The following is a 25834-nucleotide window of genomic DNA, read 5'->3' as shown; positions in this document are numbered from 1 at the left end:
CCAGGAAATAGCATAGTTTTGGTGTTTACTTATTGTGATAAATAAGAGATCACAATTTTGTGGGCAGGTTAATGGGCTAGAGGATCTTTACCTTTGCATCATTGTTCATATGTTCTCTTTGATTTTCTGTTCCCCTGCTCTCCCTTCTCTCAGCTCTCTCTACTCTTCAATGCTCCTCTCCTTTTGTCCATTGCCTCCATTGTCTCCTTTTCCTCTCTTTGCTATTCTCGTCTACTGCTCAAAGGGACAATTGGGAGTCAGTTAGCTAGATGCCTGGAGTGTGGTGCAGAATGACACCAATGGTGTGGGTTCAATCCCTATACCGGCTGTGGTAGTTCATGGAGGGCTGCCTCCCTGCCTCGCCCCATGTTTCATGAGGAGTGGTGCCCCTCAATCCTTATAACCACTTATCTCTCTCTAGCAGAGAGAGATCCCTATGGAGACTGGTGTGCTATTTCTAATTGCCATCCTTCCTAAAATATGGTGTCCAGGATTAAATGCTATACTTGTCCTGAGGCATAACCAGTGTTTTATAATGTGAATAAGTGTTAGGCACTTTGGTAGAAGAAACAGAAAGGCAGAGTATTTCTTAAATGGTGAGAGGTTGGGAAGTGTTGATGTCCAAAGGGACCTGGGTGTCCTGTTCATGAGTCACTAAAAGCTAGCACGCAGGTGCAGCAAGCAATCAGAAGCCAAATGGTCTGTTGGCCTTCATTGCAAGGGGATTTGAGTACAAAAGTAAGAATGTCTTGGTCTATAAAGCCTTGGTGAAAATGCATCTGGAATGTTGTGTGCAGTTTTGGTCTCCTTATCTAAGGAAGGATATACTTGCCATAGAGGGAGCGTAACAGAGGTTCACCAGGCTAATGACAATGACATCTTTGTCAATCTCTCCTGAGCTCCCACCTACCCCTGACTTTCTATTTTGCACCACCCCCCTCTCTTCAACAGTATAAAACCCATCACATTTCTACCTCTTTTCAGCTCTGAAGAAATCATACAGACTCGAAACGTTAATTCTGTTTCTCTCTCCACAAATGCTGCCAGACCTGCTGAGTTTTTCCAGCATTTTCTGTTTTTAGGCAGGATTGTCTTGTGAGGAGAGATTGAGGAAGCAAGGCCTGTATTCTCTAGTTTTGAAGAATGATAGGTGATCTCATTGAAGCCTGCGAAATTCTTACAGGACATGACAAGGTAGATGTGGATAGAATGTTTCCCCTGACTGGTGAGCCTCAGTCTTAAATGGCATGTCCCTTATTCTGAGATGAGGAGGAATTTCTTCACTCAGAGGGTTGTGAATCTTTGGAATTCTCCACCCCAGAGGGCTGTGGAAGCTCAATCATTGAGCATGTTCAAGGCAGAAATCGATAGTTTTCTGGATACTAATGACATCAAGGAATATGGGGAAAATGGAAAAATGGCATTGAGGTAGATGACCAACCATGATCTGTTTGAATGGCAGAGCAGGCTCGATAGGCCGAATGGCCTACTCCTGCTCCTATGTTCCTATGACTACCTCCTGGGGTATGGTTCTGTAGGCTCAGGAAGCTCCACCCAACAGTGACAAGACATTACAGCAGAGCCCTACTCTGCCACTGACCCCAAGGTCCGCACACCCACACACTCCAGCAAGGACTGCAGGTTAGCTTTTTTTTTCAATAATTTATATAGATTTTTCTTTTCCCACCTATTTCCAATAGTTTTAAATCTACAACTAATACCTCGTCAGTCTTTCCACCCCACCCCCACTAGAGCTGTACCTTGAGTGTCCTGCCATCCATTCTTAATTAGCACATTTTCTTGGATAATATCACCACCTTCAACACCTCTTTGATCCTTTTGTCTGTGACATCTTTTGATTATCTGCTCCTACCACTGCTTGCTTGTCCCTACAACCACCCCACCCTCAACTTCTCTCCCCTCCCACCCCCCACCTTAAACCAGCTTATATTTCACCCCTCTCCTAACTATACTCAGTTCTGTTGAAGGGTCATGAGGACTCGAAACGTCGACTCTTTTCTTCTCCGCCGATGCTGCCAGACCTGCTGAGTTTTTCCAGGTAATTCTGTTTTTGTTTTAGATTTCCAGCATCCGCAGTAGTTTTTTGTTTTTATATCTGCAGGTTAGCTGTCGAGACCAGGAACATTTTCTGATTGCTCTCCTGTCTAACCTAGGATACTGAGGATAATTGTAGCACCCCATCTACACAATCAGCAAACATAGCATGGAAATGAAATTGGGACCACAAATTACATCAACCCTAATGCAATAGTTCAGATTGAGCTCCACAGGATGTTGAGGCAATCGGGCTGTAATAACAGTGCAATGGTGCCTGGTATGGGGAACTACAAGTATGAAGAAAGACTTGAACTGTAGCCGTTTTTATTTGAATAACGGAAAACAAGTGTATAAAATGATGAAAGGGTGGGAGAGAGCAGATAGAAAGAGATTGTTTCCAGCGAATGAGCATTTAAAACAAGGTGACAGTTATAGGATCAAATGTGAGAGATTTCAAACAGGGAACAGAGAAACCTTATTACACAGATTGAGACATATGGAATGGTCAGTAGGAGTGAGTGATTAAAGCAGAGACCATGTCAACATTTAAGACCAGTTTAGAGAGGTGGTTGAAGGAAAGACAGATGGGGGATTATGGGAACAGGGCAGGACATGGAATTAGGATACTGTTTGTGCAGAGGACAAATTACAACACTGCAGTCAGTTCTGGGCACTGCACCTGAGGAGATATACTGATCTTGGAGGCATTGCAGTGCAGATTTAGCAGAATAATACCAGGATTAAAGCATTAAATTATGAGGACAGATTGCTTAGAGTGGGGTTGCAATCCCTTTAATATTGAAGATTAAGAGGTGATATAATTCTGTTTATGGTTATGACTATTCAGTTGGGGAAACTGTGACTTATCCCGCAATGTGAAATTTCAGTGTAACCATTTGCAATATCCTGCTTTTAACGTTCTTCAATTGACTTTGGCTTCCTGAACAAGACTTGTATCACCATTTACACAAAATAAGATCATGTGGTTGTACAATTCCTCATTCAATAGAGCCAGCTCCTCACCCACAGATAAACCAGGGTAGCAATGTTTTACTGAGAATGTTTTTGACAAAGTCTTTGTAACTGTATGAAAGGGAGAGGGTTGGAGGGGAGAGTTAGGAGGTGGGAAGGGTCCAGAGGTCGAAGGGGCAAGGATTGAGAGTGAGAGAGGGGTTGAGGGGCTCAGGAGGAAGAAAAGAGCTGTTAGGGAGGGATTCAAAGAATTGATAGGGTAGTTAGAGAGAAACAAGGGAGCATAATCTTAAAATTTAAAGCTAGGTCATTCAGCAATGATGTCAAGGAGCACTTCTTCACACAAAGGACAGCGAAATCTGCAGATTTCCACTTTAAGGCTGGGTGGCCAATTGATAATTTCAAACTAAGATTGAAAGATGTTTGTTAAGGGTACCAATAATTAGTTACTGGCTGCTAGATGGAGTTGATAAAGATCAGCAATGATCTCACTAAATGGTTCAACAGTTGCAAGGAGATGAATGTTCCTACATTGCTAACATGGACTGATGTGGGATTGCTTGACAAATCAATGTAGCAACTCTTGTACTTAACTGCATTTGGACAAAGTGTGGCTACAGCTCTTTCGCCTCCCTAACTTGGTCAAAGTCCACCTTGATCAGTTCTCCTGATTCTCACTGTACACCTGGGTGTCCATTCCCTTTTGCTGTCTTCTCCCCTGTGTTTTAATGAGGCACTATCAATACAAACTGCTGCCTTTGGTGGCAGTGTGCGCCCTGGGGCAGATGGGAGTGAAAAAGAAACTGGACTCCAGGTTTTCTGAGGTCAGCGTAATTCATTCCCTCCTCCCTCCAGTGTTTCCACTAAAGGTGACAAATCCTTCACATTTTCTCCATTTGTAGCCTGGACTTTGGTGAAGAATTTCTTCAACCAGTGTAACTTTGGCACAAGTGCAGTGGAAACCTTAAGGTGAAAGCAAAACACTGCAGGTGCTGGAAATCTGAAATAAAAACAAAAAATGCTGGAAAAACTCAGCAGGTCTGGCAGCATCTGTGGAGAGAGAAAGAGTTAACGTTTTGAGCTGTATGACTTCTTCAGACTCTTGACTCTTCTTCCAGCTGTGAAGAAGAGTCACACGGTCTCGAAATGTTAACTCTGTTTCTCTCACCAGTGGAAACCCTATTCACCCAGGTACATTGTTCCCCCACATAAAAGGTTTGTGTGTTTAAATGGGGTTACCACCGCTCTATGTCCATCATCCAACTACGCCTATGTCGACCCAGCTTTCTGCTGCCCTCCTCTTTCCCTTCCAGAGGGATCTCTGTGGCTTCTCAGCCCTCATCAAATGGCTGAAATACTGGCATTTTGTTTTCTAGGTGTCACAGAATCTCACAGTGCAGAAGAGGCCCTTCAGCCCATCGAATCTGCACCGACACGTGAGAAACACCTGACCTACCTACCTAATCCCATTTACCAGCACTTAGCCCATAGCCTTCAATGTTATGATGTGCCAAGTGCTCATCCAGGTACTTTTTAAAGGATGTGAGACAACCTGCCTGCACCACCCTCCCAGGCAGCGCATTCCAGACTGTCACCACCCTCTGGGTAAAAAAGTTTTTCCTCACATCCCCCCTGAACCTCCTGCCCCTCACATTGAACTTGTGTACCCTCGAGACTGACCCTACAACTAAGGGGAACAGCTGCTCCCTATCCACCCTGTCCATGCCCCTCATAATCTTGTACACCTCGATCAGGTCGCCCCACAGTCTTCTCTGCTCCAATGAAAACAACCCAAGTCTATCCAACCTCTCTTCATAACTTAAATGTTTCACTTTTTAAAAAGTTATTTTTATGCTTGCAATTTCAAACAACTCTTTATTTTGTCTTATGGTCTGCACATTGAATTTTAAACAAAGGTCAGGTGAGATGGTGAGTGAGAGAGTTTAAAGGGTTTATATTTCTATCAAAAGTCTAGTTTTTTTCTTTAATTTAGCAATTAAGTAAAAATTACTACATAAGAAGTTAAAATTTATTCCAGTTTAAACCAGGGGCATACAAGTTTTCTAAGAGCAGCAGTAGCTACTTAATTAGCTAGCTAGATCAAACTGGCTTCTTAGAAGATTGAATTAGTTGCTTTTCAGGGAACATAAAAATAGGCCTCAGCGTTGCCTTGTCTGCAATGAGAGTAAAGTAGGAGTTTGGTGAGAGGGAGTTTGGGGAAGAGGGGCAGGACATGCTCCTTTCTTTCTCTACTTTATTTCAGTCTCCAGTAGCTGGCTCTTACTTTGGTACAGGGCGAAAAGCTGATTGCTGAGTAACTGGTAAGTTATTCTATTCTATTTTACTTATTCTAATTGTAATAATTTGTTTTTAAAGTTATGGTAAGTAGCTAAGGTGCATTCTATTCCTAAGGTTTAAAAAGAATACCAATTGGTGGTAAGGTTAATAAAGTAGATAAAAAGAAAATAAATAAGTGAATAATATAATTAAGTAATTAATTAAAACACATTAAGGATGGTAGGTCAGGTGATGGTGTCAAGGCTGCAGCATGTGGGAGCTCCTGGATGCCAGTGTGATGCAGGGTAAACACGTCTGCATAAGTGTTTGTGGCTCAAGGAACTTCGACTCAGGGTCATAGAGCTGGAGGCTGAGCTGCAGACCCTGCGACACATCAGGAGGGGGAGTTACCAGGATACTTTGTACCAGGAGGTGGTGACAAACCCTTAGGATAGGGTCTTCTGATTTTGTCAGCGGTCAGGGACAGGAGGATGTGAGAAGCTTGGCACCAAATTAAGATGCAGAACTTCAAAGGTCATAATCTCTGGATTATTACCTGAGCCACGTGCAAATTGGCATTGGACAAATCAGATTAGGGAGATGAATGTGTGGCTCAAAGCCTGGTAAGGGAGGAGTGGGTTCTGCTTCGTGGGACACTGGGTACTGGGGAAAGTGGGATCTGTACTGTTGGGACAGTTTACACCTGAACCATGCTGGGGCCAGTGTTCTTGTGAGCCGCATAACTAGGGAATTGGAGAGGGTTTTAAACTAAGTAGTGGGGGCAAAGGTACAAATCTGGGAAATGTCATAAATCAGAGAGTAGAGACAAGGCAAAAGAAAAAGGTATCATTACGGGAAATGAAAAACAGACCGTGACAGGAAGTGATAGAGAATACAAATCCAACAGTAAATCAACAGGTGAGACAAGAGGTTATAAAAAGAATAAAAGGATAAAACTAAAGGCTCTGTATTTGAATGCTCGAAGTATTTGAAACAAAACAGATGAACTGAGAGCGCACATAGAAATAAATAAGTATGATTTGATAGTCATTACAGAGACATGGCTAGGGACCTGAATATTAAAGGATTTGTGACACTTAGGAAGGACAGGAAGTGAGGAAAAGGTGAGGGGTGGCCTATTAGTTAATGATGGTATTAGCACAATAGAGAGGGATGACCCAAGTTCAGGTAACCAGGATGTGGAAACAGTTTGGGTAGAGATGAGAAATGATAAAGGCAAGAAGTCACTTGTGGGAGTCATGTACAAGCTCCCTAATAGTAACCACATGGTAGAATGGAGCATAAAAGGAAGAAATAAAGGGAGCTGTCAGAAAGGCACGTAATAATCATGGGGGTTTTAATCTACATATAGACTGGAAAAGTCAGATGGGCAAAGGTACCCCTTCATGCCCATACTCCCTCAGCAGAATCTCTTTCTTAATCCTATCTATGTCTTTGGTATCCATGTTCACCACAACAACTGGATCTTTCCTCTCCCACTCCACCTTCTCAAGGCAAACTAGGGATGGGCAATAAATGCTGGCCCAGCCAGTGAAGCCCACATTCCATGAATGAATCAATAAAAAATGTTCCTCCCCAGCCTTGAGATGTCGTCTTTAACCCTGGCTTTGGGCTGGCAACACAGCCTTCAGGACTCTAGCCCTCCATAAGAGTTAGGAGCAGAAGTAGTCCATTCGGCCCATCGAGTCTGCTCCACCATTCAATGAGATCATGGCTGATCTGATAATGCTCGACTTCACTTTCCTGCCTTTCCCCCCATAACCCTTGATTCACTGACTGATTAAAAATCTGTCTATCTAAGCTTTGAATATACTTAACATCCCAGCCTCTACAGTCTTCTGAGGTAAAGAATTCCACAGATTGACTACCCTCTGAGAGAAGAAATTCCTCACCTTGGTATTAAATGGGTGACTATATGCCCTTTGGTCCTAGACTCTCCCACAAGGGAAAACAACCTCTCAGCATCCGCCCTGTCAAGCCCCCTAAGAATCTTGTATGTTTCAATAAAGTCGCCTCTCACTCTTCTAAACTTCAATGAGTACAGGCCCAACCTACTCAACCTCTCCTCATAAGAAAATCCCTCCATACCCGGCATCAGCCTAGTGAACCTTCTCTGGACTGCCTCCAATGCCAGTATATCTTTTCCTTAGATAAGGGGACTGAAACTGTTCACAGTATTCTAGGTTTGGTCTAACTGGTGCCTTGTAGTTTTAGCAAGACTGCCTTATTTTTATACTCCATTCCCTTTGAAATAAAGGCCAACATTCCATTTGCCTTCCTATTACCTGCTGAACTTGTATGCTAGCTTTTTGTGATTCATGCACAAGGACTCCCAAACCCCTCTGTGCTGCAGCTTTCTGCAGTCTTTCTTCATTTAAATGATATCCAGCTCTGCTATTCTTCCTGCCAAAGTGCATGACCTCACATTTTCCAACATTATATTCCATCTGCCAAGTTTTTGCCCACTCACTTAACCTGTATATATCCCTCTATAGACTCTTTGTGTCATCCTCATCGCTTGCCTTCCCACCTATCCTTGTGTCATCCGCAAACTTGGCAATAGTACATTCGCTTCCCTCATCTAAGTCATTAATATATATTGTAAATAATTGTGACCTCAGCACTGATCCCTGTGGCTCTCCACTAGTTACAGATTGCCATCCTGAAAATGCCCCCCTTATCCCAACTCTCTCTCTTCTATTAGTTAGCCAATCCTCTATCTATGCTAATATACTACCCGCAACACCATGGGCTCTTATCTTAATAAGTAGCCTTATGTGTGGTACCTAATCTTTTAGAAATCCAAATATATTACATCTAATGGTTCCCCTTTATCTATCCTGGTTGTTGCCCTCTCAAAGATTTCTAATAAATTTGTCAGGCATGATTCCCCCTTCATGAAGCCATGCTGACTGTGCTTGATTATATTATGCATTTCTAAATGCTCTGCTATTATATCCTTAATAATAGACTAACATTTTCCCAATGACAGATGTTAAGCTAGTCGATAGTTGCCTGTTTTTTGCCTCCCTCCCTTTTTGAATAAGGGCCATTAACATCGGCCGTTCTCCAGTTCTCTGGGACTTTTCCAGAATCTAAGGATTCTTGGAAGATTACTGCCTGTGCACCCATTATCTCTGCATTTACTTCCTTTAATATCCCAGGATGTAGCCCATCAGGTCCAGGGGACTTATCCTTCTTTAGCCCCATTGGTTTCTCTAGTGATAGTCATTATATTTTTTTCCTTCCCCATGCCCCCTCCCTACCTTTTGTCCCTTGATTATTTTGTATTTTTGGAATTAGTGTCTTCTACTGTGAAGACTGATGCAAAGTATTTATTCAATTCCTCTGCCATTTCCTGGTTCCCCATTACTATTTCCCCAGCCTCATTCTCTAAGGGGCCTATGTTCACTTTGGCCTCTCTTCCTTTTTATGTCTTTAAAGAAGCTCTTACTGTCCATTTTTATATTACTTGCTACTTTACTCAAAATTTATTTTCTCCCTCTATTATTTTTGGTCATCTTTTGTTGGTTTTTAAAACTTTCCCAATCCTCTGGCTTACCACTAATCTTTGCCACATTATATATTTTTCTTTCAATTTGATACGGTCCTTAACTTCCTTGGTTAACCATGGTTGGTTTATCCCTTTCCTAGAATCTGTCTTCCTCACTGGGATATATCTTTGTTGTGAGTCATGAACTATTTTCTTAAACATCTGCCATTGTTCATCAACCGTCTTTTCTGCTAAACTCCTTTCCCAGTTCACTCCAGCCAACCCTGCCCTCATTCCATTGTAATTACTCTTATTTAAGTTTAGCACAGTTGTTTCTGACCCAAGTTTCTCACTCTCAAACTGAATGCTAAATTCTACCATGTTATAGTCACTGTTCCCGAGAGGATCTTTCACTCAGATCATTTGTTAAACCTGCCTCATTACACGTTACCAGATCCAAAATAGTCTGATCCCTGGTTGGATCCACAACATATTGCTCTAAGAAACTGCCCCGAATACACTCTATGAATTCTTGCTCACGTCTACCTGTGCCAATTTGATTTTCCCAATCTACATGAAGATTAAAGTCACCCATGATTAATGTACTGCCTTTTTTACATGCCCTCATTATGTCCTGATTATTCTCTGTCCTACAGTATAGCTACTGTCAAGGGATCTATAGACTACTCCCACCAATGTCTTCTTCCCCTTGTTAATTCTTACTTCCACCCTTATGGATTCTACATCTTCTGATCCAAGATCCTTTCTTGCTATTGTACTTATTTCATCTCATACTAACAAAGCTACCCCCACTTACTGCCTGTCCTTTTGAAAAATCACATACCCCTAAATATTTATTATTGCATAATCAAACATTTGAAGCAATGAGGAGGAAGGGATTCTGGCTAGTTTCCTTGGAGAAGAGCTGATTTTGAGGTTTTGGAATTGAAGTTTGAGGATCGTGAAGGAATGGTGAAAAATCAACCCAGGCAAATTGATTTGTACAGTAGAGATAGACCTAGGGAGAGGAGTTACAAATTAGGGGTTTGTGGAGTGAGTCTTAAAAGTAGGTCTTGACATGCCAATGGGTAGGGGAAGAGATTGAGAAACCTGGAGCATTCCTAAGAAATATTTTCAAACCGGGTTTAGTTGAGCTTGGGAAGCAAGAGGAGCTTGATCTTCCAAGGATAATTGGAGCAGGTGAGAGTTCAGTGTTACAGTGATGGCTGCTTCAATCACACTATGTGGTGGGGATGGCGGTGCTGGGAAAGCTGTACACAAAATAAATGTGTTGCATGAGTTTTCTAGAAATTCAGCTTTGGCTCAGTCAAATCTTGCCTCTGGTCAGCAAATTGTGGGTTCAAGTTTCAATCCAGAGACTTCAACACAAAAATCTAACCTGACATACCAGTGCAATAGAGAAAATGCTGCACTGACAGAGAAGCATTAAACTTAGATGGGTGTAAAGGCTGCATCTAGTTTGTATCACAACACTGGGGTGGGAGGGGAGAGCACTTCCTGCACATGCGCAGATGCAGCATCAGTGCTTGTGACCTCACTGACAGCAAGCTTCTCGTCAGTTACCTCCATTAAATGAATAAAGACAGAAAATAAAGCCCAACATATTCTGATTGTGCTGAGGCTGTGAAAGATATGGTAATGGTAGTATAGTGATATTGTTACTACATATGAATTCAAATCATATCGCGGCAGCTGGTCGGATTTAAATTTAATTCATAAATCTGGAATAAAAAGATAATCTCAGTAATGGTGACCATAAGAATATTGGATTGTCTTAAAAACCCATCTGGTTCACTAATGCCCTTTAGGGAAGGAAATCTGCCCTCTTTACCCAGTTCGGCCTACATGTGATTCCAGGCCCACCCACAGGCTATGCCAATCAACCACCAAACAGAATCATACCTTATAGCCAATGTCCCAGACACCACTATCACCATCCCTGGATATGTCCAGTCCCACAGGCACTAGGGAGGGAGTTGCCCGGGGAGTCCTGAAAGCTGACTCTGGACCTCATGAATTCTCATGGCGTCAGGTCAAATATGGGGAAGGAAACCTCCTGGTTACCACCTACCACCACCCCCCAACTCAGCTGATGAATCAGTACTTCTCCGTGTTGAACAGCAATTGGGAGAAGCACTGAGGGTGGCAAAAGCCACTGTACTCTGGGTGGGGGCTTCAATGTCCATCACCAAGAGTGGTTTAATAGCACCACTACTGACTGACCCTTGAAGGACGTATCTGCCAAATTGGGCCTGCACCAGGTGGTGAGGGAGCCATCCAGAGGGTGAAACCAACTTGATCTCAACCTCACCAATCTACCTCTCACAGATGCATCTGTCCATGACAGTGTCGGTAAGAGTGACTAGCTCAGTCCTTGTGGAGATGAAGTCCCGTAATCACACATTGTGTGAGATGTCACAACCACTGTGTTAAATGTGGTAGATTCAAACCAGAACTAGCAACTCCAAACCGGACAGCCATGAGGCCATCAGCAACAGCAGAATTGCATTCAACCACAATCTGTAACCTCATGGCCCAGTATATCATCCACTCTACTATTACCATAAATTCAGGGGACCAATCCTGTTGCAATCGGGAATGTAGGAGCAGAGCCAGACATAACTAAAGATTTGCCAACCTGAATAAGCTACAGCATGTCAAACAGGGGAACAGCATGCAATAGACAGAGCTAGGCATTCACACAAACAGATGATGCAGTCCTGCCATATCCAGTCATGAATGGTGATGCAGTCATACCTAACACAAAGGAAGAAGGTTGTTTGAGGCCCAGGATATCACTGCACGAGTTGCTCAGAAATTTCCTATGCAAGGCCATCTTCAGCTGCTTCATTCACTTCGCTTCACCTTCACTTCAACATATGGTCATAAGTGGGGATGCTCACTGATGACTGCACAATGATCAGTACCACTAGGAACTCATAGGACGCTGAAGCAGTCTGTCTCCATACGCAGCAAGACCTGAACAACATTCCGGCTTGGGCTGGTAAGGAACAAGTAACATTTGCACTATACAACTGCCAGACAATGACCATCTCCAAAAAGGGAGAATCTAACCATCGCTCCTTGACATTCAATGGCATTAGCATTGCTGAATCCCCCCACTATCAATATTCTAAGGGTTACCATTGACCAGAAACTGAACTGTATCAGCCATATATATGCTGTGGCTACAGGAGCAGGTCAGAGACTGGGAATTCTGCAGTGAGTAACTCTCCTCCTGACTCCCCATCTACAAGGCACAAGTCAGGAGTGTGATGGAATACTTCCCACTTGTCTGGGTGAGTGCAGCTCCCACAACACTCAAGAAGCTCGACACCATCCAGGACAAAGCAGCCCGCTTTGTCAGTACCCCGCTCACCACCTTAAACATTCACTCCCTCCACCACCGATGCACAGTGGCAGCAGTGTGTACCATGTACAAGATGCACTGCAGCAACTCACCAAGGCTCTTTTGACAGCACCTTCCAAACCCGTGACATCTGCCACCCAAGGACAAGGGCATCAGACACATGGGAACACCAACACCTGGAAGTTCCCCTCCAAGTCACTCATTATCCTGACTTGGAAATATATCGCCATCCCTTCACTGTCACTGGGTCAAAATCCTGGAACTCCCTTCCTAACAACAGTGTGGGTGTACCTACACCACATGGACTGTAGCGGTTCAATTAGGTGGCTCAGCATCCCCTTCCCAAGGGCAATCAGGATGGGCAATAAATACTGCCTTGCCAGGGATGCCCACATCCCGAAAGAATATAAATGGAAGCCTTCCTTCTATTTACATTTGAAGAGACAAAGCACAATGGCAACTTCACTGAGTGTGTCAGGTATGTTTATTACACAGGGAAGTACAGCCACTGGGATAAGTTAATGAAGCAGATCTCTGGAGCAGTTTAGTCATTGCCCTTAGGAAAACGCCACTAATTTAGCCCTTAGTTTCTCCATTCTTGCTGGCAGTAGGGTGGTCATCTCTGCACAGAGCTCCAGCTCGGGCTCCATCACCCTGGCAGCCTGGGGCTGCCTCTCACAGTAATCTACCACAAAGCGGTAACAGTCCACCGACTGCTGCAGGTTGCCCAGCTGTATCTTCGGATCAGAAGTGATCATCTTACCGTACAACCAACCAATTCGAAACTTGCAAACCAGTGCAGGCCGCAAAACATCAGCTTCCAGCATCTCCGGAAATTTCTTTTCCGAATTCTTCAGCGAGTCGAGGAAGAGGTTATAGTAAGTAATGGCTGACTGAGCAAGGTGGTTTATTTTCTTGATGTTGTGACTATCTAGCTCATCTAGTCGGTTGGCAATAGAAACCTTTAGCTCCATCATTTCATAGTATGTATCTCCTATCTCAAACTGAAGCTGTCGGCAGACCAAGAGGTAATACTGCGGGTTTAACTCTTTGTAGACCGTCTCCAGCATGTCTATGCGCCGTTTGTGCATCTTACAGCGCCTCTCCTGGTCCTCTTCAAAAAATGCCAGGGCCTTGAATAACGCACTGTGATCCTGAACAACCTCAATGTGGTCTGTCACATGGTCATCAAGCTGAAAGAATTCCTTGGCCTCTTGCACATAGTTCTGCCCAACCAAGAACACCTCGCGGGCTTTGGTAAAGTCCGCAGGGTAAGTGCAGCTCACCTTCTCCTCAACAGACTGGATCAGATCGAATGTTTCACTGGATCCAAACAGCACAGCACTTTTTCTCCCCTGTTCCTTCTCCTCCTCTTCTTTTCTCAATTGGATTTTCAGTTCTTCCTGCCGATCCCAATCCAGTTCACCAACATCGTCCTGTAGGAAAATATGACAGCTATAATAAATAAAGTGTTCCCCTGGAGTTACTGTGACAGTGTGTATGACACTTGCACTTTCACCATCAACATCTAACACAGTCAGACGTATATGATTCAACAGTGGCCAAACTACATGGTCTACTAAACCCCAGAGACCAGGAACAACCCTCATCTGATGGCTAAGGGCTGAGTTCAGCACAATGGTATGCTATCTGAAGATGATGAATATACAGGTTTCAAACAGGGGACTCAGAGTCGATTCACTGGGGTGGGGGCAGTTCAGAGGCTAATCCAGATATGTGCTGGGTTAGCTGGTCTCCGTCGAGGAACTGAATGTAAGAATGGCCACTTGGGGACCTGAATGTAATTGGGACCTGTGGTGCCATCTGCCAGGAAAACTGAGCACCTTCGAACAAAGGAGCTAGCCTGAACCACAGCCCCACCTACTGGTGCCCAGACATATCAGAAGATAGAGGGGAAGAGCAGACTGGTATGCCTCACTGCTCAGATCTTCCCCTATTCTCTGCCGTAATTTTGTGTACAATCAAGGGGATTTTTTCCCCTCTCGCACCCTGTTTTTTATCTTGTTGAAGTTCAGGGCACAGTGACTTGTGAGATTTCAAGTGTTTCTGTGTAAGAGTGAAAGACAAAGATTCAGCTACCAAGCTAACTCATTGCAGATACCTCGAGCAGCTTGCGGGAATCTTGCAGCAGATTGAGACAATACTTTATCCAACACCGGGCTATTTCTGCCTTTTTCTGTTGGAGTTGGTCACGACGGTCCCTCTCCTCTTCACCTGTGGGCACATAAATGACTCACTGAGTCTTTCTCATTGTCCTGCGAGTCACAATATGAAGCAAACACTGGAGTAAGTAATCTCACGGGGCTGAATGTTTTAGAACAATTTTGAGTTAAAAAAGCATCAGGGTCTACAAGTAGCTCACATCGTTCTGTAACTCTGGGCAATGTTTCAGTGCAAATGCGTCATTTTTGCAGTGAAAGTGGGACAGGTGAACAGTTCTGGGATTGGGCACAGCTACCCGCTCCAGGACAGGTGAACAGCCGCCTCGCTCTGGGATTGGGCACAGCTACCCGCTCCAGGACAGGTGAACAATCGCCTCGCTCTGGGATTGGGCACAGCTACCTGCTCCAGGACAGGTGAACAGCCGCCTCACTGTGGGATTGGGCACAGCTACCCGCTCCAGGACAGGTGAACAGCTGCCTCACTCTGGGATTGGGCACAGCTACCCGCTCCAGGACAGGTGAACAATCGCCTCGCTCTGGGATTGGGCACAGCTACCTGCTCCAGGACAGGTGAACAGCCGCCTCGCTGTGGGATTGGGCACAGCTACCCGCTCCAGGACAGGTGAACAGCCGCCTCGCTGTGGGATTGGGCACAGCTACCCGCTCCAGGACAGGTGAACAGCCGCCTCACTCTGGGATTGGGCACAGCTATCCGCTCCAGGACAGGTGAACAGCCGCCTCACTCTGGGATTGGGCACAGCTATCCGCTCCAGGACAGGTGAACAGCTGCCTTGTTCTGGGATTGGGCACAGCTACCCACTCCAGGACAGGTGAACAGCCACCTTGCTCTGGGATTGGGCACAGCTACCCACTCCAGGACAGGTGAACAGCTGCCTCGCTCTGGGATTGGGCACAGCTATCCGCTCCAGGACAGGTGAACAGCCGCCTCGCTCTGGGATTGGGCACAGCTACCCGCTCCAGGACAGGTGAACAGCCGCCTCACTCTGGGATTGGGTATAACTACTAAACCCAGTTTGGGTTCAGGGCTGAGACAGCTGGACTTGGCGCAGGACAGGGGTTTGGGTTCAGGGCCCAGACAGCTAGACTTGGCCCAGGACAGGGGGCTGGGTTCAGGGCCCAGGCAGCTGGACTCGGCCCAGGTCAGGGGGCTGGGTTCAGGGCCCAGGCAGCTGGACTCTGCCCAGGTCAGGGGGCTGGGTTCAGGGCCCAGGCAGCTGGACTCGGTCCAGGTCAGGGGGCTGGGTTCAGGGCCCAGGCAGCTGGACTCGGCCCAGGTCAGGGGGCTGGGTTCAGGGCCCAGGCAGCTGGACTCCGCCCAGGTCAGGGGGCTGGGTTCAGGGCCCAGGCAGCTGGACTCGGCCCAGGTCAGGGGGCTGGGTTCAGGGCCCAGGCAGCTGGACTCGGCCCAGGTCAGGGGGCTGGGTTCAGGGCCCAGGCAGCTGGACTCGGCCCAGGTCAGGGGGCTGGGTTCAGGGCCCAGGCAGCTGGACTCCGCCCAGGTCAGGGGGCTGGGTTCAGGGCCCAGGCAGCTGGACTCGGCCCAGGTCAGGGGGCTGGGTTCAGGGCCCAGGCAGCTGGACTCCGCCCAGGTCAGGGGGCTGGGTTCAGGGCCCAGGCAGCTGGACTCGGCCCAGGTCAGGGGGCTGGGTTCAGGGCCCAGGCAGCTGGGTTCAGCCCATGGACTTGGGCACTATCACTGATGTCTGTGCCCTTTGGAAGTAAGTGCAGGATCAGCCAGGTTTTACACTCCTGTCATTTCTCACCACCAGCACCCCTCAACCCATTCAGTGGAGACTTTACATTCACAGATAGTGTTGGCCACTGTTATAATGCCCTTCATGATTGAATAGCCTGTCTACACACAGTTGGGAGCCTGCAGATGCTGTTCTAACATGAGGCAGCATCTGGTATATGTGCTCCAGGACAAATCGGACAGTCTAGCATCCAGCCACATGTAAAACAGCTGCTTCATGAGAGCATTCAGACTGAACACAAAACACAGCTACAAACATACTTCTATACACATTCAATCTCAGACACATTCTGCCAAGGTAGAAAAGTATGTTGTGAAGAGGACATGAGGAGGTTGCAGATGGATATAGATAGGTTGAGCGAGTGGGCAAAGATCTGGCAAATGGAGTTTAATGTAGAAAAGTGTGATGCTGTTCACTTTGGCAGGAAGAACAAAGAAGCAGAGTGTTACTTAAATGGAGAACGGCTGCATAATTCTGAGGTGCAGAGGGATCTAGTTGTTCTAGGACATGAGTCACAAAAACTTAGTATGCAGGTACAGGAAGTATTTAAGAAGACTAATGGAATGCTGTCCTTTATTACGAGAGGAATCGGACATAAAAGTAAGGATGTTATGCTTCAGTTATAGCGGGTATTGGTGAGACCTCACCTCGAATACTGTATGCAATTTTGGTCTCCTTATTAAAGGAAGGATGTAAATGCATTGGAGGCAGTTCAAAGGAAGTTTACTAGATTGATACCTGGAATGAGTGGGTTGTCTTATGAGGAAAGGTTGGACAGACTGGGCTTGTTTCCACTGGAGTTTAGAAGAGTGAGGGGTGATTTGATTGAAGTATACAAGATCCTGAACGGTCTTGACAAGGTGGACATGGGAAGGATATTTCCTCTTGCGGGTGAGTCCAGAACTAGGGGGCACTGTTTTAAAATTAGGGGTCACCCTTTTAGGTCAGAGATGAGGAGAATTCTTTTCTTTCAGAGGCCTGTGTGACCTTTGGAACTTTCTGCCTCAGGTGGTGGAGGCGGGGTCATTGAATATTTTAAGGCAGAGGGAGATAGATTCTTGGTGGGCAAGGGAATCAAAGGTTATCGGGAGTAGATGGGAATGTGGATATCGAAATACAAGATGATCAGCCACGAACCTATTGAATGGTAGAGCAGGCTTAAGGGGCCGAATAGTCTACTCCTGTTCCTATTTCTTATGTTCTTATGTAAGATACAGAAACCACTACTAGATAATGTAACTTACTTTGCTCTGTAGGAGATTCAGAGGATGGCCCTCCCACCTGGTTGAAGATCACACTGGAAGCAGCAAGACACAAACGACCTTCCATGTAACTCTGCTGCTCAAGAGAAAACAGTCATCCTGTAAGTACAACCTGAGCTTTAAACTGTTCACTGCAGCCTGCAGCCCACGCTGTGATTCCCAGCACCCTGGGCTAACAGGATGCAGTCTACAGTGTAGTCTGCATTATAACCTATAATCTGTGCGCTGCACGGTGGCCAGTTGCCCTGTGCTGTGCCCCACAGACCACATTCTCCTGATGTGATGCACTCCTGTCCCCTGGGGCCCTGTCTCACACTCAAAAGCCCCGATCCTTCCTTCCTCCCCCTGGGCCTTGCCCCACTGCTTGCGCCCTGCCTACTGCCCCCACCCCACTCCCCTTCAACCCTTTGCTCTCCTGCTGTGTTAACTCAGCACCTGCAGATCTTCTGGGTCCTGATCAAAATGGCCTCCTTCCAGTGTGAGCTTTGTCTGTCCAGTAGCATCAATGTCCTGTCGGTTCCTCCGCCTCCACGACGCCCATCAGGAGTCATGGCACAGCTATCAGGTGCTCAGGGACATTGCCTAGTGTCAGTTTAGCTCTGGGCAGTGAGGGCTTTCCCTGCCTGATCCAAGGCTGGTTCATTCAGAACAGGCCAAGGGTTAAACCTGTGGTCACTCAATGATACCTTTAAACCAGGAATGCAAATGTTTACAGAACCTATCATCATCTGTCATTCAAAGAATTGCCCTCAGGACCCTTGTAGCCTCATTCTCAAATTCTCAAAGCTGTCATATGACCACACCCACCGCTCCTTATGTCTTAACCGCCACTAACCCCTCACAGACTCACCCGATCCCACCCCACTCTGTCCTGCCTCCACATGTTCCTTCCTCATTGAAGCATCTTTTTGAGTTCTTTCTGCAGGAATTCCCTATCTCAAGTCATAGGGGGCAACATTCCACAGGGGATGGAATACCACATGTAGTTGTCACTACAAGTGACTGTGAGTTCACGTTTCAAATCAACTCTTAAATCCTCAAGTCAAACCCACACCACCTTGCACTGCTTCTGGTATCCAGGGAGACACATTAACAATCCATGCTGAGGGTTGCTGTCCAGAGACAGTACAGGCAGACTTACCTTAGTGATATAATACTGTGACAAGGTGGCAGCGTTGATGGCCCACTCCACAGGGTTGTAATTGGTGAACTGCAGTTGGCGTTGCAGGGTAGTGTGGCAGTACCAGGCAGCCTTCTCATTCATATCCAAGTGTTTGTAGACTTGTGCCAGGTAATACAAAGTGTGAGTGTAAACTTTCTCAAACCTGCACAATCCAAACAAAACATAGTGACATTCCTAGAAATGGCCGGGCAACACATAACTGTAAAACTGGAATCAATGGGAATCAGGGGGAAAACTCTCTGCTGGTTGGAGTCATACCGAGAACAAAGGATGATGGTTGTGGTTGTTGGAGGTCATTCATCTCAGTTCCAGGACATCACTGCAGGAGTTCCTAAGGGCAGTGTCCTCAGCCCAACCATCTGCAGCTGCTTCATCATAAGGTCAGGAGTGGGGATGTTCGCTGATGATTGCACAATGTTCAGCACCATTCACAACTCCTCAGATACTGAAGCAGTCCGTGTCCAAATGCAGCAAGACCTGAACAATATTTAACAACAGAAAATGCTATCTGATGATAGCCGCTACTCCTGACGGCGGAGAGCTGCGTCGTGAGGCGACCATGTTCCAGACTTTGATTAGGTCCTGGTAAAAGACGGGCAACGCCTGCAAGGAGCCACGAAGGCCCCTCAGGTCTACAAACAGGAGCTGCACGTCATAATTCAGGCCGTGCACCTGGCGGAAGAAATACGTCACCAGGGCACACCATCTCGGAGGGGGCTCAACGTAAAGGTATCGCTGCAGGGCCTGAAGGCAGAAAGTCACCACCTGGGTGCATAGGCACACCAGCGCCTGACCGCCCTCCCTAAGCGGGAGACTCAGAACCTCAGCAGCGACCCAGTGCAGCCTTTTGTCCTAGGAGAAGTCGATAAGCATTCTCTGGACTTTTGTGACAAAGTCTGGCGGAGGGGTCAAAGTGACCAGCCGGTACCACAGCATGGCGGCAATCAGCTGGTTTATGACCAGAACTCTAGCCCGGTAAGACAGCACTCGGAGCAGTACTGTCCAGTGCAGCAAACGAGTGGTGACTTTGGTCTCCGGCTCCTGCCAGTTTGCCGGCCAGGATTCCTCAGCAAGCCAGAGGTGGACCTCCAGGTAGAGGATGCTGGTGCTGCTCCAGGTGAAAGGCCTGAGCTCCTCGGGTAGGGGATCCATCTGCCACTGACCGATCAGGAGTCCAGAACATTTGTCCCAGTTGATACTGGCAGAGGACACGGCAGAGTAGACCTCCTGTCACTCGTGCATCCTCCGCAGGTCAGCCGGGTTGGTGAATATGAGCACGTCATCGGCATAAGCCGAGAGGACCACCCCGATGCCCGGCCTGTGCAGAACCAACCCCGACAACCTCCTCCGCAAGAGGCGCAGGAAGGCTCCACACACGTAGAATACAATTGGCCAGACAGGGGCAGCCCTGACGCACTCCCCTCCCAAAGTGAAGGGGTGCCATCAGGGCGGTTAACCTTAACTCGACTCTCTGCGACAGCGTACAGAAGTCAGATCTGGGCGACGAACCTGAATGCTCGCAGGGTCCCGAATAAATATTTGTGATCTGCCCTGTCGAACGCCTTCTCCCGGTCAAGAGACAGGAAGGCGCTGGACAGACCAGTCACCTGGGAGAAGTGGATGACGTCCCGGACCAGATGGATATTATCGAAGATGGTACAGCACTGGACGTTGTAGGACAGGTCAGGGTGGATCATGTGGTCCTGCACGGTGCCAAGGTGAGAAGACATGGCCTTGGCAAAGATCTTGTATTCCGTGCTGAGGTGGGAGACCAGGTGCCACTTCTTAAAGTGGCAGAGATCCACCGTCTTAGGCAGCAGGGCAATAACTGCCCTACGCCATGAAAGGGGCATCTCCCCGGTCGCGATACTCTCCCTCCAGGACCCCCGCGTCCCAGAACGCCCTGAAGAACTCCGTGGTCAGCCTGTCCAGCTCTGGGAACTTGCCCTTAGAGAGGCTGTCGAGGGTGCCGGTCAGCTTCCCCAGGCTTATTGGAGCATCAAGCTTTCCGGCGCCCTCTGGAGCGACCTGCGGCAGGTCCTTTAACAAAATTTTGCAAACACCCTTGCTGGATAGATCCAGAGAGAACAGAACAGAGTAGTAGGCTATGGCGTGAGCACTGATGCCATCTGGATCCGAGATGGGATCTGTCGTCGGCCAGCAGCGTAATGAGCTGCTGACGGACCCTGTGCCTTTTTTCCAGCGAATAGAAGGGGGAGCCACAGTCCAGGTCCTGGGGGAACTGGATCCGCGACCTCATGTACGAGCCGCGAGGCCTGACGAGCTGCAGGTCCCGCAGCGCGCCCTTCTTCTCATCGTACACCGACCGCAGGGCCGGGTCCTCGTCGGGCTGACGGAGACGTGCCTCCAGGTCGAGCACCTCCTTCTCCAACTCCTCGACCCTGGATTTCCGCCTCTTTGTCGACCCCCTCGCGTACTCCTGACAGAAAACGCGGACGTGAGCCTTGCCCACGTCCCACCATAGCCTCAAGGAGAAGCCTCCCCGCTTCCTTCTCCAGGCGGCACAGAAACGACGGAACGAGTCCAGGATCTGCTCGTCCTCCAGCAGCAGGTTGTTAAAGTTCCAGTACTTGGACGCCGTCCGAGCGCAGAACAGAATGAGTTCCACCCACACCAGACAGTGGTCCGTGCGCAGCACTTGCTGCACTGAAGCCGGCGGAACGCAGGACACGAATGTCATAGAAATGTAAAGGCAGCTGAGTCTGGACGCTCTGACTCCAAGTGACACAAAAGTGAAGACGCTGGAGTCAGGATGGAGTTGATGCCAGACATCCACCAAGTTGAAGGACCCAACTAGGTCCCTTAACTTCCCCACCCCCAGCAAGTGGCATGAGGCATAGAGTTAGCCATCCCGCACGAACTGGAGGATGGGTGACTCATGTAGACACCACCTTGCCATTCTAGGAGCCACGTAGTTTTGTCTCCCAGAACTGTGTGTGTTTCCTGCAGGAAGCACACCGCATACTTTCTGTTCCTGAGGATTGAGGAGTTCTGGAACCTGCACTGTGCTTCCCTGCTGCCATTGATGTTGAGGCTGGCTATGGTTATCTTCATTGTCAGAAGTGTTTTTGCCCATCACCAAGTAAAGTGTGGGAAGAGAGGACGTCTAATGTTTCCCCTCCTTCAGGAGCCCAGCGAGATGTGTGGAACTGCTTGGCGTTTGGGTCCAGCCCTGGGGCTTTTAGGGCCATGCAGATGTACCAGGACACCAGCAGAAAAGGATGCCATCTGTCCAGAGCTGACAACTCTTTTGGCGACTGCAATTGCTCGCCAAAAAATCCTGGAGCTCCCTTACAGGGGTGAGGGGAGAATCGGTGGGGTGGGGGTGGGGGGGCACCAGGGCTTCCACCACCTCACCCGATACCGGCTCATCCCGGTGCTCACCAGTGAAGCCCCATCCTCCTCTGGATCATCACCTCCGACTACTACCCCCTCGATCACATTGAGTGTGGGGGTTGTTTCAAAGCCGCCAGTCAGCTCTACCCCTGCCTCGTTCTCACCCCCAGGATGAATGGCAAGGAGGTCCTCTCTGGTCTCCTCTACAGGTTTTGGGTTGCCGAATAGCTGCATTTGGGGACCCGCCCCGCTCCCGGGGCCAGGTCGCTTGGAATCACGGGAAACAGCTAGGAGGGATGCTAATCTGGGGGCTCACCTCAGCCCTTTTTGCTTTTTTTTGGCCTTCACGCCTTGCAGACGGTTGCTCTCCTCACCCCCCACTCCAGTGGTCTCTTTCGCAGGGGAGGAAGGAGGGGGGAGCACCAGCCGTGGCCACCTCAGTGGTGCCGGTGGCTTTGGAGGTGGGGCAATGCTTTCACAAGTGCTCCACATCCTTTCACAGGTGGCACCGCAGGCCATCCACAGACCAGAAGACCTTCCGTCAGACTGAGCGGTGAATCATCCCTCCAGCATCTCCTCCTGGTCTAGGTCAACAAATCTGGCGCTGGAAGGTGTAAATATGGTGCAGGTTCTGCTCCCCGAGGGCGAGCAGGACCAGCACCACCTCGGACCTGACCTCCCCAAGGAGTTGTAAATGGGGGAGGAGTAGCACACCAGGGATGAAGGGTGAGAAGTTGGACAACAGCACTCTTTGTGCAGTGGCCTCCAATAGGGGTCCACTGCCAAATACATCCCACCCATGGTGAGCCCCTTGGTCATGGCCAGGTGCATCATCCGCTTGAGCCTCAGGAAGAATCCCACCTTCCCATACACGTGAGGCTGCAACTATGGCTGAGGGGCTGACAACACTAGCCACAGCTTTGACACATGCCTCTATTGTCATCTTGGGGTGGATGTAGCTCTTTACCCCAAAGCAGAATGGTGACAGAGCCACAAAAGCAACTGCTGATGGTGTTGCCTCCATGGGGGTTTTAGAAGCCCCCGGCACTGGCAAAGGTGTTCCTGACATGCGGTATGAGCCACAACCACCCCAAGCTCCTTTCTTTTGTTTTGCTATAAGGGCAAAGAAAATCTTCAAGCTCACTTTCCCTGCGGTAGGCAAGTCCACCCTGACATCCTGATCCCAAGTCTTTCTTCAAAACCCTGAGCTACTAATCTAGCTTTAGCCTTGTAGGTGCTGTCGGGAAGCACCTTTTCTGTACATATCCACCTGTGAGTTAAGGCTGGCTGTCCCCTGTCTGGTATTTTGGTGTATACCCCAAATTTCTTCCAGCTCTTTTTGTTTGGCTTCCTTCATCAACTTGTCTTCTAATTTGTTAATTGCCACTAAAACTTCTTGATCATAAGGGCTTCTACTCCTAGCCACACTCCTAGATGTTCTATGGTCCTTGTTCTTGTCAAACTACAACCTCTACTCGCCCTCTCTCTTTCTGGACTCTGGCTACAAGATCTCTACGATCAAAGTTCCTTTCGCAAATCCGTAATCTTTTCCCAGGGCTGCGATCACTTCCCAGTCCACTTTCAGAACACACACTGCATTTTCTGGCCTTCCACATCGTTACCTCATTTTGCCAGTTAGGAATTTAGCCGGTGCTCCCAGTCCAATTCTTATCCTTTTTTCCATTATCTTGTCTACAATTACCTTTTCTCTTTACTATATTGTATTTGTGAGTGGCTTTTCCTGCTCTCCCTATAATGGTAATATTCCCTCCACACACTGGCCCCTACTGGTATATAAATTAATCTAGTACAAAAACAGAATTACCTGGAAATACTCAGCAGGTCTGGCAGCATCGGTGGAGAAGAAAAGAGTTGACGTTTCGAGTCCAACATGACCCTGTTGAAGTTGACCTGCTGAGTTTTTCCAGGTAATTCTGTTTTTGTTTTGGATTTCCAGCATCTGCAGTAGCTTTTTGTTTTTAAATTAATCTAGTGCCTATCTTGGTTGGGTGTCCTTTGGGATAAATAGCCTTATCCTGCAGTTCAGTATCACTTTGTTCACATTCATTCAGCTTTTTATCTGCCATAAGCTGCTCCTCTTAACTGTCCAACATGTATATGTGAAGTGCATGCTGCCTCTTCACTTTGTTACCTGTTCAGGTTCTGTAAATGTATAATCAGTGCCAATTAGCCTCAAGGAATGTACCCTAACAGTTTGATTGCCATGTTGTAAATTTACTGTCTTTCTTTCACTGCCTATAACCTTACCAGGTCCTTTCCTTTATTTCTGCCCTTCTCTTTAGTAATATACTATGTCCCTGGATTAAACTATATTTCTGACGGCCTTATGCAGTACCTTAAGACTCGCCAAATTTTCTCCAAAACCTCAGTCTTGATAAATGCCCTTCTCCCTGCATGCAGGGTATTCAAATGCTCATTAAAAAACTGAGCTAACTGTCAGCTGTGGCTCAGTTCATAGCACCCTCGCCTTTGAATCAGACGGTTGTGGGTTCATGTCCCACTCCCGGAAAACCAAGAACTGTGATTGTACTCGAAAGAAGTTGCAATCTGTGACTGTTGGTAACTCGAAAGAGTTTCCAAGGCCAGGTGATGATCCCACGTCACTAAAGGTATTTTTGGATTTTTCCCAGAGGCTGTAGTCCCCAACCATTTAAAGTGAATTCTTCGCATTGACTGCCCACGCCAGGGCAGATGTCACCTTACAGCTCGATTGGTCAGCTAAGACTTTGTGAAGTATCTCGTCAATTACTGTGATTTCTTTCACAAACCCCATTACTAAAGGAACTTTCTGCTGCTGTGTTTATTACTACGATGTTCACATTTTCACACATACCTTTAAACTCATCATTGGCAGATTCCACCCCCCCCACTTTGTCAATTAGGAATTTAGCCTGTGCTCCCAGTCCAGTTCTTATCTTTTTTCCCATTATCTTGTCTACAATTACCTTTTTTCTTTACTAAATATTACTGTTGACAGACTGAATCTAGTTGCCAAGTCTATGAAGTGCAACAGGAAAATGTTTTTTGTCCTTATCCCTTACCTTCAAGTCTCTTGCTAATGGGAGACTCACTAAGGGCCGTGATGGTGTCCTCCTACATTTTCTACATATATCGCTTTTCTCACTGATTTCTTCTACAAGTTTAGTATATCATCATCCATTATCCCGCATCCTTTAGTAGGATTTTTAACTAATGACCAGTTGGATAAGCAAACTCCCAATGTAATTTGCAAATAATTTGCCTTTTTTCCTTTAAACTCCTAACCCCTGATGTCATCAACACTTCTTTAATATGGTGATTAAAAATGTTAGATCTTGTTGAGGGGATACAATAACATCCTGATTGTGTAAACTGTAAATCTACAGATTTCAAAAAAACTGCCTTATCATGCTCCACAGCTAACTTCATTAGAGCCTTTTTCATAGACAGCTTACTCAACAGCAAGGGTATTTCACTGGATGCTACATCTGTGCTGATAAATTGGTTTACCCCAGCTATGTTACATGGAATTACCACTCTTTTGTGATTTTAACATGTTATCCTCCCCAAACTTACGTAGAACTTTCATAATCCTTAACTTTACTTCAGTCTTTCCTATTTAGAGAATCCAGGTGGCTCTTTAATCAATCCACTCCACACACTGTGACGTACACCCATTGTCTAATGCAGCACAACTGAATGAGTCCAAAACCAGAGCACCAGCATTACCAGACTAAAGCTTCTGGTGACCAGTACAATTCCTTCTGACCAATAGTATCATCAGCTTCCCCTCCCAATCCTTCTTTGTCATGAGCCATTTCAAAAACCCTGTTATCCCGTTCTGTTATCATCGCATAATGAT

At 47.1% G+C, this 25834-nt stretch overlaps 1 protein-coding gene across 2 annotated transcripts in view; it reads right to left on the bottom strand.

Moving 5' to 3' along the window:
• Window positions 1-12678: 12678 nt before the first annotated feature.
• Window positions 12679-25834, bottom strand: part of kifbp (kinesin family binding protein) — a 34288-nt gene continuing 21132 nt past the window's right edge. For both annotated transcript variants that reach the window (XM_078565812.1, XM_078565813.1), the window contains 4 exons: window positions 18574-18757; window positions 17415-17508; window positions 14335-14447; window positions 12679-13648 (listed from right to left, as the gene is read on the bottom strand). In XM_078565812.1, coding sequence (XP_078421938.1) covers window positions 12770-13648; window positions 14335-14447; window positions 17415-17508; window positions 18574-18757 — 1270 coding nt within the window. In that variant the 3' untranslated portion in view covers window positions 12679-12769. The remainder of the gene's footprint in view (window positions 13649-14334; window positions 14448-17414; window positions 17509-18573; window positions 18758-25834) is intronic.

Source organism: Cetorhinus maximus, chromosome 20 (genome assembly GCF_964194155.1).
Source record: "Cetorhinus maximus chromosome 20, sCetMax3.hap1.1, whole genome shotgun sequence".
NCBI classification, from domain to species: Eukaryota; Metazoa; Chordata; class Chondrichthyes; order Lamniformes; family Cetorhinidae; genus Cetorhinus; species Cetorhinus maximus.
The sequence above is the reverse complement of the archived record's forward strand: the minus strand, read 5'-3'. Positions and strand labels throughout refer to the sequence as shown.